The 14,847-nt window shown below is 44.7% G+C and overlaps 1 protein-coding gene across 1 annotated transcript in view; it reads right to left on the reverse strand.

Annotated features, from left to right (window-relative positions):
• The window catches only part of C8A (complement C8 alpha chain), a 67,608-nt gene that overhangs the window by 10,983 nt on the left and 41,778 nt on the right, over positions 1 to 14,847 (reverse strand). Inside the window, exons 6-8 of the mRNA XM_089656564.1 lie at positions 10,344 to 10,544; positions 8,016 to 8,256; positions 233 to 367 (exon numbers count right to left, since the gene is read on the reverse strand). Of these exons, the coding sequence (XP_089512690.1) occupies positions 233 to 367; positions 8,016 to 8,256; positions 10,344 to 10,544 (577 nt within the window). The remainder of the gene's footprint in view (positions 1 to 232; positions 368 to 8,015; positions 8,257 to 10,343; positions 10,545 to 14,847) is intronic.

A 14,847-nucleotide genomic window follows, 5' to 3' on the forward strand; every position in this document is an offset into this window, starting at 1 on the left:
AGTCCTCCGGCAGCGCAGAGTATTTCAGGAGAGGAGAGTTATAGAGGAAGGAGCGGAGTCCTCCAGCAGGGCAGAGTATTTCAGGAGAGGAGAGTTATAGAGGAAGGAGCGGAGTCCTCCAGCAGCGCAGAGTATTTCAGGAGAGGAGAGTTACAGAAGAAGGAGCGGAGTCCTCCAGCAGGAGAAGCAGAGTTCCCAGGAAGAGCATTTGTGGCAACATTTTTCAACTTACTGGTATACTGCTTTGCAACTTTTTCGCATGTCTTGCCCTTGAAACCACCAAATATTTCCATTCCTGAGTCAGGAATATTCACGGTGACCCCGACATGACCACCAAGACAGTTCTCAACCATGCTGTAGGTTAATTCTGCAATAAAGTGTGAGATATGACATCATCAACTGCCAATCTGCAGCAGCGCAGCGAATGAAGCAACAAGCAATGTCAGCTCTTCATGTGGAGTGGGAGAGCATTTTCTCTTTCCGGCCTCTATTGCTCAGTAGGTAGGATGGACTTTGTTGTGTCATTGTATTCTGATTTAACCCTTCTGTTGCCGGAGCCATTTTTGCAGTTAGGGTTTTTTTTGCATTTGCATTATTTTAGGTCTGGATATTAGGTAAAACACCTAAACATTAAAAAAGTGGTAGTTCCAGATATTTGATGTCACATGACAGCAGTACAATGGTTTATAAAGCTTATATTTTCAGTAAAAAAAATACATTAAAGTGTTACTAAACCCAGGACCCCTCATTCACTATATCTGGTCTCCCCGGACCTGGCATTCACTATATCCGCTCTCCCTGGACCCTGCATTCACTATATCCACTCTCCCCGGACCCCGCATTCACTATATCCGCTCTCCCTGGACCCCGCATTCACTATATCTGCTCTCCCTGGACCCCGCATTCACTATATCTGCTCTCCCTGGACCCTGCATTCACTATATCCGGTCTCCCCGGACCCCGCATTCACTATATCTGGTCTCCATGGACCCTGCATTCACTATATCCGCTCTCCCAGGACCCTGCATTCACTATATCCGGTCCCCCCGGACCCCGCATTCACTATATCCGCTCTCCCCGGACCCTGCATTCACTATATCCGCTCTCCCCGGACCCTGCATTCACTATATCCGCTCTCCCCGGACCCCGCATTCACTATATCTGCTCTCCCTGGACCCTGCATTCACTATATCCGCTCTCCCCGGACCCCACATTCGCTATATCTGGTCTCCCCGGACCCTGCATTCACTATATCCGCTCTCCCCGGTCCCTGCATTCACTATATCTGCTCTCCTTGGACCCTGCATTCACTATATCTGCTCTCCTCAGACCCTGCATTCACTATATCTGCTCTCCCTGGACCCTGCATTCACTATATCCGGTCTCCCTGGAACCCGCATTCACTATATCTGGTCTCCATGGACCCTGCATTCACTATATCCGGTTTCCCTGGACCCTGCATTCACTATATCCGCTCTCCCTGGACCCTGCATTCCCTATATCCGCTCTCCCCGGACCCTGCATTCACTATATCCGGTCTCCCCGGACCCTGCATTCACTATATCCGCTCTCCCCAGACCCTGCATTCACTATATCCGCTCTCCCCAGACCCTGCATTCACTATATCCGCTCTCCCCACACCCTGCATTCACTATATCCGCTCTCCCCGGACCCCACATTCGCTATATCTGGTCTCCCCGGACCCTGCATTCACTATATCCGCTCTCCCCGGACCCTGCATTCACTATATCCGCTCTCCCCGGACCCTGAATTCACTATATCCACGCTCCCCAGACCCTGCATTCACTATATCCGGTCTCCCTGGACCCTGCATTCACTATATCCGCTCTCCCCGGACCCCGCATTCACTATATCCGCCCTCCCCGGACCCTGCATTCACTATATCCGCTCTCCCCACACCCTGCATTCACTATATCCGCTCTCCCCACACCCTGCATTCACTATATCCGATCTCCCTGGACCCTGCATTCACTATATCCGCTCTCCCCACACCCTGCATTCACTATATCTGCTCTCCCCACACCCTGCATTCACTATATCCGCTCTCCCCACACCCTGCATTCACTATATCCGCTCTCCCCACACCCTGCATTCACTATATCTGCTCTCCCCACACCCTGCATTCACTATATCCTCTCTCCCCACACCCTGCATTCACTATATCCGCTCTCCCCACACCCTGCATTCACTATATCCTCTCTCCCCACACCCTGCATTCACTATATCCGCTCTCCCCGGACCCTGCATTCACTATATATGGTCCCTCCGGACCCTGCATTCACTATATCCAGTCAAAATATGAGATTGTGCCAAGTAAACAGATGCCGATCATGTCAAGCCTTAACACTGCATGTGCGTGAAATGGTAACAAACTTCGGTACCCTATCATTTCTATAAATGCCCCTACGGCTTATCAGTTGAGAGTTAACCGTGAGCCTAAAATGATCGCTCTCACTTCTGCATGTGCGGTGATATGTAACGTATGTAGTGCAATCAATGTTTTTGGCTTTCACACCCCTGATGCGTGTGTTTACATTCGTATCTGTGTATGTGGGGGTGGGGTTCCAACATTTCGGGGGAGGAATTTCAAGTGCTTGGGTGTAACTAATATTTTTTTCACAAAACTTTTTTATTTCATCATATAGAGGATAAAATGCTTCTATGTGATGCTTTTGCAGGAACAGGTTCTGTTTTAATGAGACATCAGGGGTCTAAACCTAGAATTGCGCTCTTTCGAGGCTAGACCACCCAAGGAACGTGACACCAGAAAGCAGAACGTGAGGTTTTATACAACGCTTCTAGATGCCTACTAGGTATGGGAGTTCTGCGAAAGGACATTTGCTGGTCTTCGTCACGTCTACCCAGTAGAACCCATCAGGCCGGTCCAGGGTCTGCCAATGGGAGAGCAAAACCCGGAATACATGGCGGTGGCACAACACTGTTGCCATGATGTGTAGAAATGATCTGGTGGCTTCCATCTGACAACCAACAGCCGACTCATCAGATTTATGACCCTGCGTAAATCCCTCCAATGCTGCCATCATAAGAGGGTTAACATTTCGGGTCGTTGTCCTGTTGGAAGGGGAACCTCTGCCCCGATCTCAAGTCTTTTGCAGACTCTAATAGGTTTTCTTCTAAGATTGCCCTGTATTTGGCTCCATCCATCTTCCCATCAACTCTGACCAGCTTCCCTGTCCCTGATAAAGAAAAGCATCCCCACAGCATGATGCTGCCACCGCCATGTTTCACGGTGGGGATGGCGTGTTCAGGGTGATGTGCAGTGTTCATTTTCCTCCATACATAGCATTTTGCTCTTTTTTTAATGTAACTTTAATTTTTTTTGAACTTTTTTCACAATACTTGATTGTTATTACATTGGTGAACCAATAGTCCCCTAGGTGAGATCATATTTATAATGACAGTTTCTCTTTAGGGGTCTTTTTAGAGGTCTTTTATTTATTTCTTACTGGACAGGGTGCAGTGGTGGGGAGATCACAATCTCCACCTCGACCAATAAAAGAACTCTTTGCATTTACTGAAAAAATGCAAAGTGGTCTCTGAATGGCGCCTGTGCCAAGCTAGTGACCTCCTGTGTTCACTGAGCAGCAGGGCACTCGTTTGGCATGGGACCAGGAAGCTAATGGAGATCACTGTAGTACCAGGGGCGAACTGACTATTTGGAAACTTGGGCACTGCTCGAGGGCCCGGGGTCAGTAGGGGGCCCCATGAGATGCCCCTGGTACCTTTTTCAAAGGCTTTTTTCAGTTTGGGCAAGGACACAGGGGCCCCATGATCCCCTATTGCCCAGGGGCCCCATGAGTTGTCAGTCCGCCCCTGTTTAGTAGCATTGTAGTAGCGGTGTCAACTACAGTGGTTTCCAGCTTCCCGGGGGATCCGTTAGGTATAGCACATACATACTTACATTGGTCCAAGCTGGACCAATGGAACTATGCAAAAATTCACCTTCAGGAATGATAGCTTTGGATCATTTCAAACACAATTCAGCCATGGCAACAACCATACTTCTACAGTGACAGGTAACCCTTAACCCCTTGGCACCTACATCACACAAATGTCACTGAGAGCCCCGGGTCCCATTCTAACGATCGGGACCTGGGTCTCCCGATTCCGGGTCACATGATGGCTGTAATAGCCTCTGATTGGTCCGTCACTGTGAAGCCCGCCCCCCTTGGTTTTTTTTCTTTCTGAATGGAGGAGAGAGATACATTGTATCTCTCTCTCCCTGCATAGAGAAAAAAAAAACTCTAAAAAAAAAAAAAAAAAAAAAGATAAATAAATATACAGTATACAAGAAAATAAAATAGAAAAATAAAGAAAAAATACCAAGATAAAAGTTTGATCTAGTTCAGTGCCAGGGTTAGCGTTTGGGTCAAAGTCAGGGTCAAAGGTCAAGGGCAAAGGTCAGGATTTTGGGGTGTGCTGCACAGCGCGCTCCCAGCACAAAAACCGGGGTTCACTGAGAGCCCCGGGTCCTATTCGGGACTCCCGATTCTGGGTCACATGAGCGCTGTGATAGCCTCTGATTGGCTATAACAGTGATCGTAGGATAAATATGTCCTGTGAGCCACCACAAATATTTAGTATAGAATAAGTTCGCAGGCTCCTATCTACATCCTCATTATATGTACTAAAAATGACAATTTAAAAATAAAAATGGTGCCGCGCCCTTATATTGTACCCATGAATAAATAAATAAAATCAATATTTAAATAATAATTAAATGTTTAAATAATAAATGAATACCCTTAATTAATCAGAATGTAAAATGTGCAATTCATTATAAAAATGTGATTCATTATTATAGAGAAAGGGGGAAAAAAAAAAAAATATATATATATATATATCAAAAAATTAAATAAATAGATCCCAGCTGAAATAAATAAGTAAATGAATCAAAAATATATATATACTGGAAAATCAATAAATAGTTGATAACTGTCCAATGTAGGTGAGAGTCCAATCATTAGTGAGATCCCATCAGAGTGGAACTGTTCACCATAACTTCCTGTTCACATGATTCCAAATAAAGATGCTCAACATAAAATAAGTTACTTGATGTATTCTTCTATGAGTAGCAGACTGAATGGTTCTCCTCTTTGCTCCTACTATTCTGCTGTAAATTGATCCTGGATGAGGTCCTCCCTCCAACAGATGTTATTTGCTTTCTCCCTATTACTCAGCGTGATGCCAAAGGGGAAAAAAGAGAGGGATAGTGCCTTATCCTTGGTAAGAATATAAATTTATTAGTGCCAATTTTGCACTTACGGATATAAAAACATCAGATCGCTTTAAGTGTATACTGTGTCCAGCCTGAGCGGCGTGCGGACACACACTTCCTGTACTCACCGTGCATAGGATTCGGGTACGTGATGACGTCAGTCAGGGAGGGGCACTGACGTCACCAAGTTTTTTTTTTTTTTTTTTCTCTATAATAATAAATCACATTTTTGTAATGAATTGCACATTTTACATTCTGATTAATTAAGGGTATTAATTTATTATTTAAACATTTAATTATTATTTAAATATTGATTTTATTTATTTATTCATGGGTAAAATATAAGGACGCGGCACCATTTTTATTTTTAAATTATAACAGTGATCAGTCACTGTGAATCCGGCCCCCCTTGGTTTTTTTCTCTCTGAATGGAGGAGAGAGATACATTGTATCTCTCTCTCTCTTCTTGCATGAAAAAAAAGATAAATAAATATATATATGAGAGAATAAAATAAAAAAAAATACGTAGATAAAAGTTTGAGTGCCAGGGTTAGTGTTTGGGTCAGGGTCAAAGGTCAGGAGTTTTTTTTAATTTTTTTTTAAAATTGGTACCAGTGTCAGTGTGTTTTAGGTAAAAAAAGAACAAAATGCGCACTATTGTCTCTGGGCTGTAGTACAGGTGCAAACAACAGATATATATATATATAAAAATACTATATATATATATATATATATATATATATATATACAGTTGAAAGAAAAAGTATGTGAACCCCTTGGGATTACGTGGAGTTTTGCATGAATTGGGCATAAAATGTGCTCTGAATGTCATCTAAGTCACAACAATAGAAGAACACAGTCTGCTGAACATAAAACTACACAAACATTAGATGTTGCCATGGTTTAATTGCACATAACATGTAAACATTCACAGTGCAGGGAGGAAAAAGTATGTGAGGTCCTAGCTTAATGACTTCTCCCAGAGCTAATTGGAGCCAGGAGTGAGCCAACCTTGACTCCAATCAGTGTGATGATATTGGATGTGTTGCTGACAGCTGTTCTGCCCTTAAAAAACACAAACCTGTTTTGGGTTTACTGGTTTCAAGAAGCACTGTCTGATGTGAACCATGCCTCGCAGAAAAGAGCTCTCAGAAGACCTACGATCAAGAATTGTTGACTTGCATGAAGCTGGAAAGGGTTACAAAAGTATCTCCTTGAGCTTTGATGTTCCTGTGTCCACGGTAAGACAGACGGTCTACAAATGGAGAAAGTTTAGCACTGTTGCTACTCTCCCTAGGCGTGGTCGTCCTGTAAAAATGACTACAAGAGCACAGCGCAGAATGCTGCATGAGGTAAAGAAGAATCCCAGAGTGTCAGCTAAAGACCTACAGAAATCTCTGGCACATGCTAACATTTTTGTTGACACATCTACAATAAGGAAAACATTAAACAAGAATGGAGTACATGGGACCACGGAGGAAGCCATTGCTGTCCAAAAAGAATATTGCAGCACGTTTGAAGTTTGCAAAAGAGGACCTGGATGTTCCACAGCACTACTGGCAAAATATACTGTGGACAGATGAAACCAAGATTGAGTTGTTTGGGAAGAACACACAACACTATGTGTGGAGAAAAAAAGGCACAGCACACCAACATCAAACCTCATCCCCACTGTGAAACATGGCGGAGGGAGCATCATGGTTTGGGGCTGCTTTGCTGCCTCAGGGTCTGGACGGATTGTTGTCATTGATGGGAAAATGAATTCCAGAGTTTATCAAGACATTTTGCAGGAAAGCGTACGGCCATCTGTCTGCCAACTGAAGCTCCGCAGAGGATGGGTGATGCAACAGGACAATGACCCAAAGCATACAAGTAATTCAACAAAACAATGGCTGCAACAGCACAGAATACGCCTTCTGGAGTGGCCCAGTCAGAGTCCTGACCTCAACCCGATTGAAATGCTGTGGCATGACCTTAAGAGAGCGATTCACACCAGACATCCCAAGAATATTGCTACACTGAAACAGTTTTGTGAAGAGGAGTGGTCCAAAATGACTCCAGATCGTTGTACAGGTCTGATCTGCAACTACAGGAAACGTTTGGTTGAGGTTATTGCTGCCAAAGGAGGGTCAACCAGTTATTAAGTCCAAAGGTTCACATACTTTTTCCTCCCTGCACTGTGAATGTTTACATGTTATGTGCAATTAAACCATGGCAACATATAATGTTTGTGTAGTATTATTTTCAGCAGACTGTGTTCCTCTATTGTTGTGACTTAGATGACGTTCAGAGCACATTTTATGCCCAATTCATGCAAAACTCCACGTAATCCCAAGGGGTTCACATACTTTTTCTTGCAACTGTATATATATATATGGCATCGCTGGTATCATCAAGAGCTGGAAAATGTATTTTGGGTTGTTCTTTGGTGGTAGGTTATGATAGTAATAAGACACACACGGTTAAATTAAAAAAAATATTTGTTTTTTACCATTTTGTGCCAGTTTTCCTTTTATAACAAATGGAACTATCCATTGCCATTTACCACCAAATAAAAGCCCAATTTGCCCTGAAAAAAAATCAGTATAAGCCACCTGGGTGTACAAAGTAGTTGTGATGATATGTACAGTTTTACTAACACAGGTAAAAGTTGTAAAATTTTACTTAGGCATTAAGATTTGTTTTACCCTTTAAGGGGTTAAGGTTCATGCATTCAGCCATTTTCCAAATGAAAAAAAAAAATCTCTTAACAAACCGTTTTTCTTCATAATTTCCTTATCAAAAACCAGGACATTGTCCAGGGTGCCGCCCACAGTCCCACCGGTGACGAAATGGGTGCCGTAATCGTTTATGAATTTGGCGTACGGCCCGTAGTTGTAGGTGTCTGGCAGCTCCATTAGGGCCATCAGCATGTCCTCATCCAACACCAGTGAATTTTTCCTCATTCGGAACCGAGCTGTCTCCACTTTAGTGACGAGTCGTGCAAACTCCAGATTCTACAGTCCGGGAAGGGATCAGAAATAATTAACAATTATTAACAACGACCATAAAAGTTGCCTATTTATTAACCATTTGCCGCCCGGCCAATGGCCGTTTGGCGGCCGCAAAAATGCACTAGATTTCCGGGGTGAACGCCATTTGGCAGATCTGAGTACTGGCCCCGTTGCCGGTACCATGTGACCTGCTGTGACCAATCACAGCAGGTCACATGACAGTTGTATACAATGGATGGCTTCATTCATGCCATCCATTGTATACTAGTGCCTAGCTGTGAATGGTCACAGCAGGTCACATGCACATGTCATGTGATTAGCTGTGGCCAAATCACAGCTAAGCACAAAAAAAAAATCCTGAATAAATCGATGTCATTCAGGTAAATGCTTGCTTATAGCAAAGTAATTTTTTGCTATAAGCAAATTGTGTAAAAAAAAAAAATACTGATCACTTCCCCAAAGTAGTACAATGTTACTATGGTAAAAAAATAAAAAAAAATTTAATAAAAAATTAAAAATAATAATAAATATTTTTTTTTTTTCACACTGTCACCAGTCAGTGTCCCTGATCACCGCTATGCCAGTTATATGATGACGCTGTACTGCACTGGTGACAGTATGTAAAAAAAAATAGTGAAAAAAATTTTTTTAATTTTTTAATTTTCCGAAAAACTATGACAAAAAAAATACAACTTCAAAAAACTCGCCATTCCTCTTATGAAGTACGTCGGACTGTCTACTCTGCAAAAAGGGGTCATTGGGGGATATCTGTACTGTCCTGACATTTGGGGGATATCTGTACTGTTCTGACATTTGGGGGATATCTGTATTGTTCTGACATTTGGGGGATATCTGTACTGTCCTGACATTTGGGGGATATCTGTACTGTCCTGACATTTGGGGAATATCTGTACTGTCCTGACATTTGGGGGATATCTGTACTGTCCTGACATTTGGGGGATATCTGTCCTGTTCTGACATTTGGGGGATATCTGTACTGTCCTGACATTTGGGGAATATCTGTACTGTTCTGACATTTGGGGGATATCTGTACTGTCCTGACATTTGGGGATATCTGTACCGTCCTGACATTTGGGGGATATCTGTACTGTTCTGACATTTGGGGGATATCTGTATTGTTCTGACATTTGGGGGGATATCTGTACTGTCCTGACATTTGGGGGATATCTGTACTGTACTGACATTTGGGGGATATCTGTACTGTCCTGACATTTGGGGGATATCTGTACTGTTCTGACATTTGGGGGATATCTGTACTGTCCTGGCATTTGGGGGATATCTGTACCGTCCTGACATTTGGGGGATATCTGTACTGTTCTGACATTTGGGGGATATCTGTACTGTTCTGACATTTGGGGGATATCTGTACTGTCCTGACATTTGGGGAATATCTGTACTGTTCTGACATTTGGGGGATATCTGTACTGTCCTGACATTTGGGGGATATCTGTACTGTCCTGACATTTGGGGATATCTGTACCGTCCTGACATTTGGGGGATATCTGTACTGTTCTGACATTTGGGGGAAATCTGTACTGTCCTGACATTCTTGGACCTCAAGAAATTAGATTGGCTGTCAGTACTTCAGGATTGATCAATATTCAGATCTATACCATAGTTTGTGAACTCTATAACTTTCCTACAAACTAAATAATACAGGAGTGCTGCCGACTTCCCTCCTTTCCTTCTCCCCAGCAGCTGCAAGCACACAACAGGATCCTTCAGAATGGAGAGTGGGGGAAGGTTCTAGTAAATATGTCACATTTACTAGCCCCATTCTTTCCTGAATGAACACAATGAGTGATTGTTACTGATCACTCACTGTGTTCATTCATAACTGCATTGTAGGTTGTGTTTTTTCCTGAATGAACAATGCTGTGTTCATTCATAACTGAAGTATAGTAAACAGTGTTTTTTGTTTTTTTTGGGGGGGGGGGGGGGGCCTGGCAGGTTGGCTGTATGGGGCCTCATGGTTTCTAACAGCAGCCCTGGGGCCAGGTGACATAACTGATTGTTAAGGGAAAAAAAAAACTTTGTGCAAAGAAAAACATTTTCAAAAAACACTTCACCTTTCCTGTATAAGACGATATATTTCTCCTGAAGTCACTTCTGCTCTCGGAATTGAGGCCAAAAGTAAAACTAGCCGGAGATCCGGCCGGACGAATGTTAAAGGTGAATCCACTAGCAGAAGAACTTTCTACATTAATGGCTCTAAGGACATCTTTAGCATCTTCGTAGATTTCAAAGGACATGTCGGTGTCGGCTCGAGTCTGGGGAAAAATAAATTGCATTTAAAACTAAACTCCAGGCAGAAAAAGGGATAAAAACACTTTGTGCGCACTAGGTGCTTTGGCAAACTCAGTTTTTACCTTGTTAAAGTGGAAGTGACATTATTATTGGGCTGTACATAGCCTGTGCAGAGAGAAGACTAGTAGGAGGAGCCAAGCAGGCTCCACCCAGTACAAGCTGCCTGCAGAAAACTACAGGAGGGGGCGGAGACAAGACCAGTCCCCCTGCACAAGGAGAGAGAGCAGCAGTAAGCGGTCTTTATTACAGGTAAGTCTCACCCTGGATTACCGCACAAATCTGGAAGAAACACACAAAGGACACCGAGATTGAAGAAGAAGACACATGACTAGGGGCGGACTGACCATTTGGAAACTCAGGCATTGCCCGAGGGCCCGGGGTCAGTAGGGGGCCCCATGAGATGCTCCTGGTACCTATTTCATAGGCTTTTTTGAGTGTGGGCAAGGACACAGGGGCCCCATGATCCCCTATTGCCCGGGGGCCCCATGAGTTGTCAGTCTGCCCCTGCAGGGGCCCCATGAGTTGTCAGTCCGCCCCTGCACATGACTTATAACAAGACTTTGTTTACCATAAGGCCCTTAGACACCCAAAGTAAGAGGGGTCTGCCCTGAGCACGGCTTTACAGCTGATTGTCTTGGTTGGCCAGATGTTGATAGTTGCGTGTAGTGATGGGCTGCATGTTCGAGTCGAACATGGGCTGTTCATGTGTTCCCTGAACACACGAACGGTACGGGTGTTCGGCGTTCGCCCAACAATGCACTGCGTCCTGACAGTGCATTATGATTGGTCAAAGCAATGCACCTGACCACAGGTCAGGTGTATTGCTTTGACCAATCACAGCGCGTGATGACTTCACAAGGGGGGCAAAGTGACCCCCCCCGCTCCCTTGTGACGTCATGACAGTATATAAGAACTGTCATTGTAGGCGCAGCTGTCAGACGGCAGGAGCTGGCGTAGCATTTTTTCTTTGACGGATCTACTTCGGGGGACATTTTTTTCATTTTTATTTTTATTAAAGGACTTGTCAAAGACTGTCTCCTGTCTTTTTTCCGCTACACTTTTTTGTGAATGGGTAGCGGCACCATGTATTGCATTATCATTCACATAGGGGGAGGGATCTAGGGGCCCCCTTGTTATTTATTTATTTTATTTATTACAGGTACTTATATAGCACAGTCAATTTACGCAGCACTTTTACATATATATTGTGCATTCACATCAGTCCCCGCCCCCGAGGAGCATACAATCTAAGGTCCCTAACTCACATTCATACATACACATACTAGGGACAATTTAGACAGGAGCCAATTCACCTACCAGCATGTCTTTGGAGTGTGGGAGGAAACCGGAGGAAACCCATGCAGGCACAAGGAGAACATACAAACTCCAGGCAGGTGGTGCCGTGGTTGGGATTTGAATCAACAGCCCTTGTACTGCCAGGCGGAAGTGCTAATCATTTAGCCACTGTGCTGCCCATTGTTAAAGGGGGTTTCCAGATTACGATAAGCCCCCCCCCGCCAGCAGACCCCCTACAACCGGGGGTCTGCTTTGGGAGGGGGAACCCCCCTGCCCCAAAGCACCCCCCGCCCCAAAGTACCCCCTTGCCCAAAAGCACCCCTCCCCCCCATATTGAGGGCATGTGGTCTGGTAAGGTTCAGGAGGGGGGAGCGTTCACTCGTCTCCCTCCTTTCCTGACCTGCCAAGCTGCATGCTCGGATAACAATCTGGTATGGATTTTGAGGGGGACCCCCCACTCCATTTTTTTTTCAATTTTGGCATGGGGGTTCCCCTTAAAATCCACACCAGATCCAAAGAGCTTGGTATGGATGGGAGGGGGGCCCCAAAACATTATTTTTTTAAATTTAATTGTCGGGAAATGCCGACAATTCTTTTGACATTCAGCTGTCAGCGGGGATCCCCACTGACAGCTGAGACATGAATGAATGTTTCACTACTAAAATACCGCATTACTTAATAATAGAACTCAGACCGGATTTCAGTAACTGAGCGGTATCTCACCACATACTCAGACGCAGTAAGATACCACCACCAGTTGTTCGGTTCATGTTCGAAGTTCATGGTCGAACATTCTTTAGGTTCGGGGGGTTCAGCCCATCACTAGTTGTGAGTAAATCGAGCAGCAGAACTGAAGAGGATCAGCTTAACAAGAGTTGCACGGTGCTCAGCAGATCAGGTAAAATGTGGAGGGGGGTCATCAGACACTTTAAGACAAACTAACATAGCGGGAAAATAATGAGACACTATGGGGTTGATTTACTAAAGACAAATAGACTGTGCACTTTGCAAGTGCAGTTGCTTCAGAGCTTAGTAAATGAGCAGAAGCTGTGCTGACTTCCATCATCCTGTCCTGTGGAAGCAAAAACACGGAAACAGGCCTCCCAGAATGCACTAAGGGACCTGTGTTAAGGCTGGATGAAGACTGGCATCTCCTGATGGCACTAAAGGTGGACGGCCTTTAGCTCTTACTCATTAAAAATATTTCAAAAAGTCCTTTAAGTGAGATGTACTTTTGTACTAAGTGCTCCTCCATACATATCCAAGAGAGTCAGAGAATGTCATCCGTCCATGTGTGGGAAGGTATCAGGGGCGGACTGACAACTCATGGGGCCCCCGGGCAATGGGGGATCATGGGGCCCCTGTGTCCTTGCCCAAACTCAAAAAATCCTACAAAAAAGGTACCAGGGGCATCTTATGGGGCCCCCTACTGACCCCGGGCCCTCGGGCAGTGCCCGAGTTTCCAAATGGTCAGTCCGCCCCTGGAAGGTATTAATTCATCCAGGTCATGGTATAGCTCAGCCTCTCTCAACTAGGGTCTTGTGGAACCTCCAGGGTTCCTCCAGAGGAGGGGCACTTCACCAATGACCACCAGTAGAAGGTGACCCTTCTCCCGGTGACAAACATTCTAAGGAGGTTCTTCTCGTCTGCTTTCCAATGTAAGGGCACCTCACCATAGACCACCAGTGTATGGGGGCACCTTTCCTACTGATCACCAATGTATTATGCCATATAGAGCAGCCCCGGGTTTTAAATATTCCAAGGATGTCACATTTGATATTCTATTATTTATTTGTATTCCTGAACTTACTGATCACACTTATGTGCCGTGAGTTGTAAGTATAGTAATTATTAGCAGGGGTTTCCTGAGACCTTCAAGATGAATTTGGAGGCTCTCTCAACTAGGGTCTTGTGGAACCTCCAGGGTTCCTCCAGAGGAGGGGCACTTCACCAATGACCACCAGTAGAAGGTGACCCTTCTCCCGGTGACAAACATTCTAAGGAGGTCCTTTTCGTCTGGTTTCCAATGTAAGGGCACCTCACCATACACCACCAGTGAATGGGGGCACCTTCAAGATGAATTGGGAGGTATGGATAATTTTAGATAGTTGCAATGGTCCAGCTTGGACCAATGTAACTATGTACAGTATATTCTGTACCTATGGGACCTATCTAGAAGATGGAAATCAATGTAATAGACACTGCTGCTCCTGGGATCTCCACTAGCTTCCGGGTCCCATGGCAAGTGGCTGCCCTGCTGCATCGTGAACACAGGAGATCAGCTGCTGGGTATCAGTGCCATTTAGAGAATGCTTGCATTTTCTCAATTCTCTGACTGGATGAGGTGGAGAGCGTGACATCATCACCTCACCTCTCAACCTTGTCTAATCAGCAAACGCTTTGTATTCATGGAGAAAATACAAGGCAATCTCTGAATGGTGCCCATGCGGAGCAGCCAACCTCCTGTGTTCACAATGCAGAAGGGCAACCGCTGAGAACAGGGGTCTCCAGACTTTCTAAACAAAAGGCCAGATTACTGTTCTTCAGAGTTTGGGGGGGGGGGGCAGATTGAGGCCAGTGGGAGTAGAAATCCTCCTAGCATTAGTAGTAGTAAAAAATACATCTTTGGTATTAGAGGGAGTAATAGTGCCCTGTGATTGGTGTCAGTGGAAGGAATAGTGCCTCATCATTGGCTTCAGTTGGGGGAATAGTGTCAGATCGCTGATGTCAATGGGAGAAATAGTGCCCCATTGCTGTCTGTAGCAGGAAGTATGCCCCATGTTTGGTGTCAGTGGAAGGAATAACATCTTGTATTAGTTGGAGAAAAGGAGCCCCAAGGGCTGGATAGAGGGCAGCATCTGGCCCCTGGGCAATAGTCTGAAGACCACTGGCTTAGAACATGACCCAGAAATTGTGTCTTCTACAGTGATCTCCAGCTTCTAGAGCAGCGATTCTCAACCCTTTCGCCCT

This window comes from Staurois parvus, unplaced genomic scaffold (genome assembly GCF_062004578.1).
Source record: "Staurois parvus isolate SC_StPar_1 unplaced genomic scaffold, SC_StPar_1.0 ptg000917l, whole genome shotgun sequence".
Lineage (NCBI taxonomy): Eukaryota > Metazoa > Chordata > Amphibia > Anura > Ranidae > Staurois > Staurois parvus.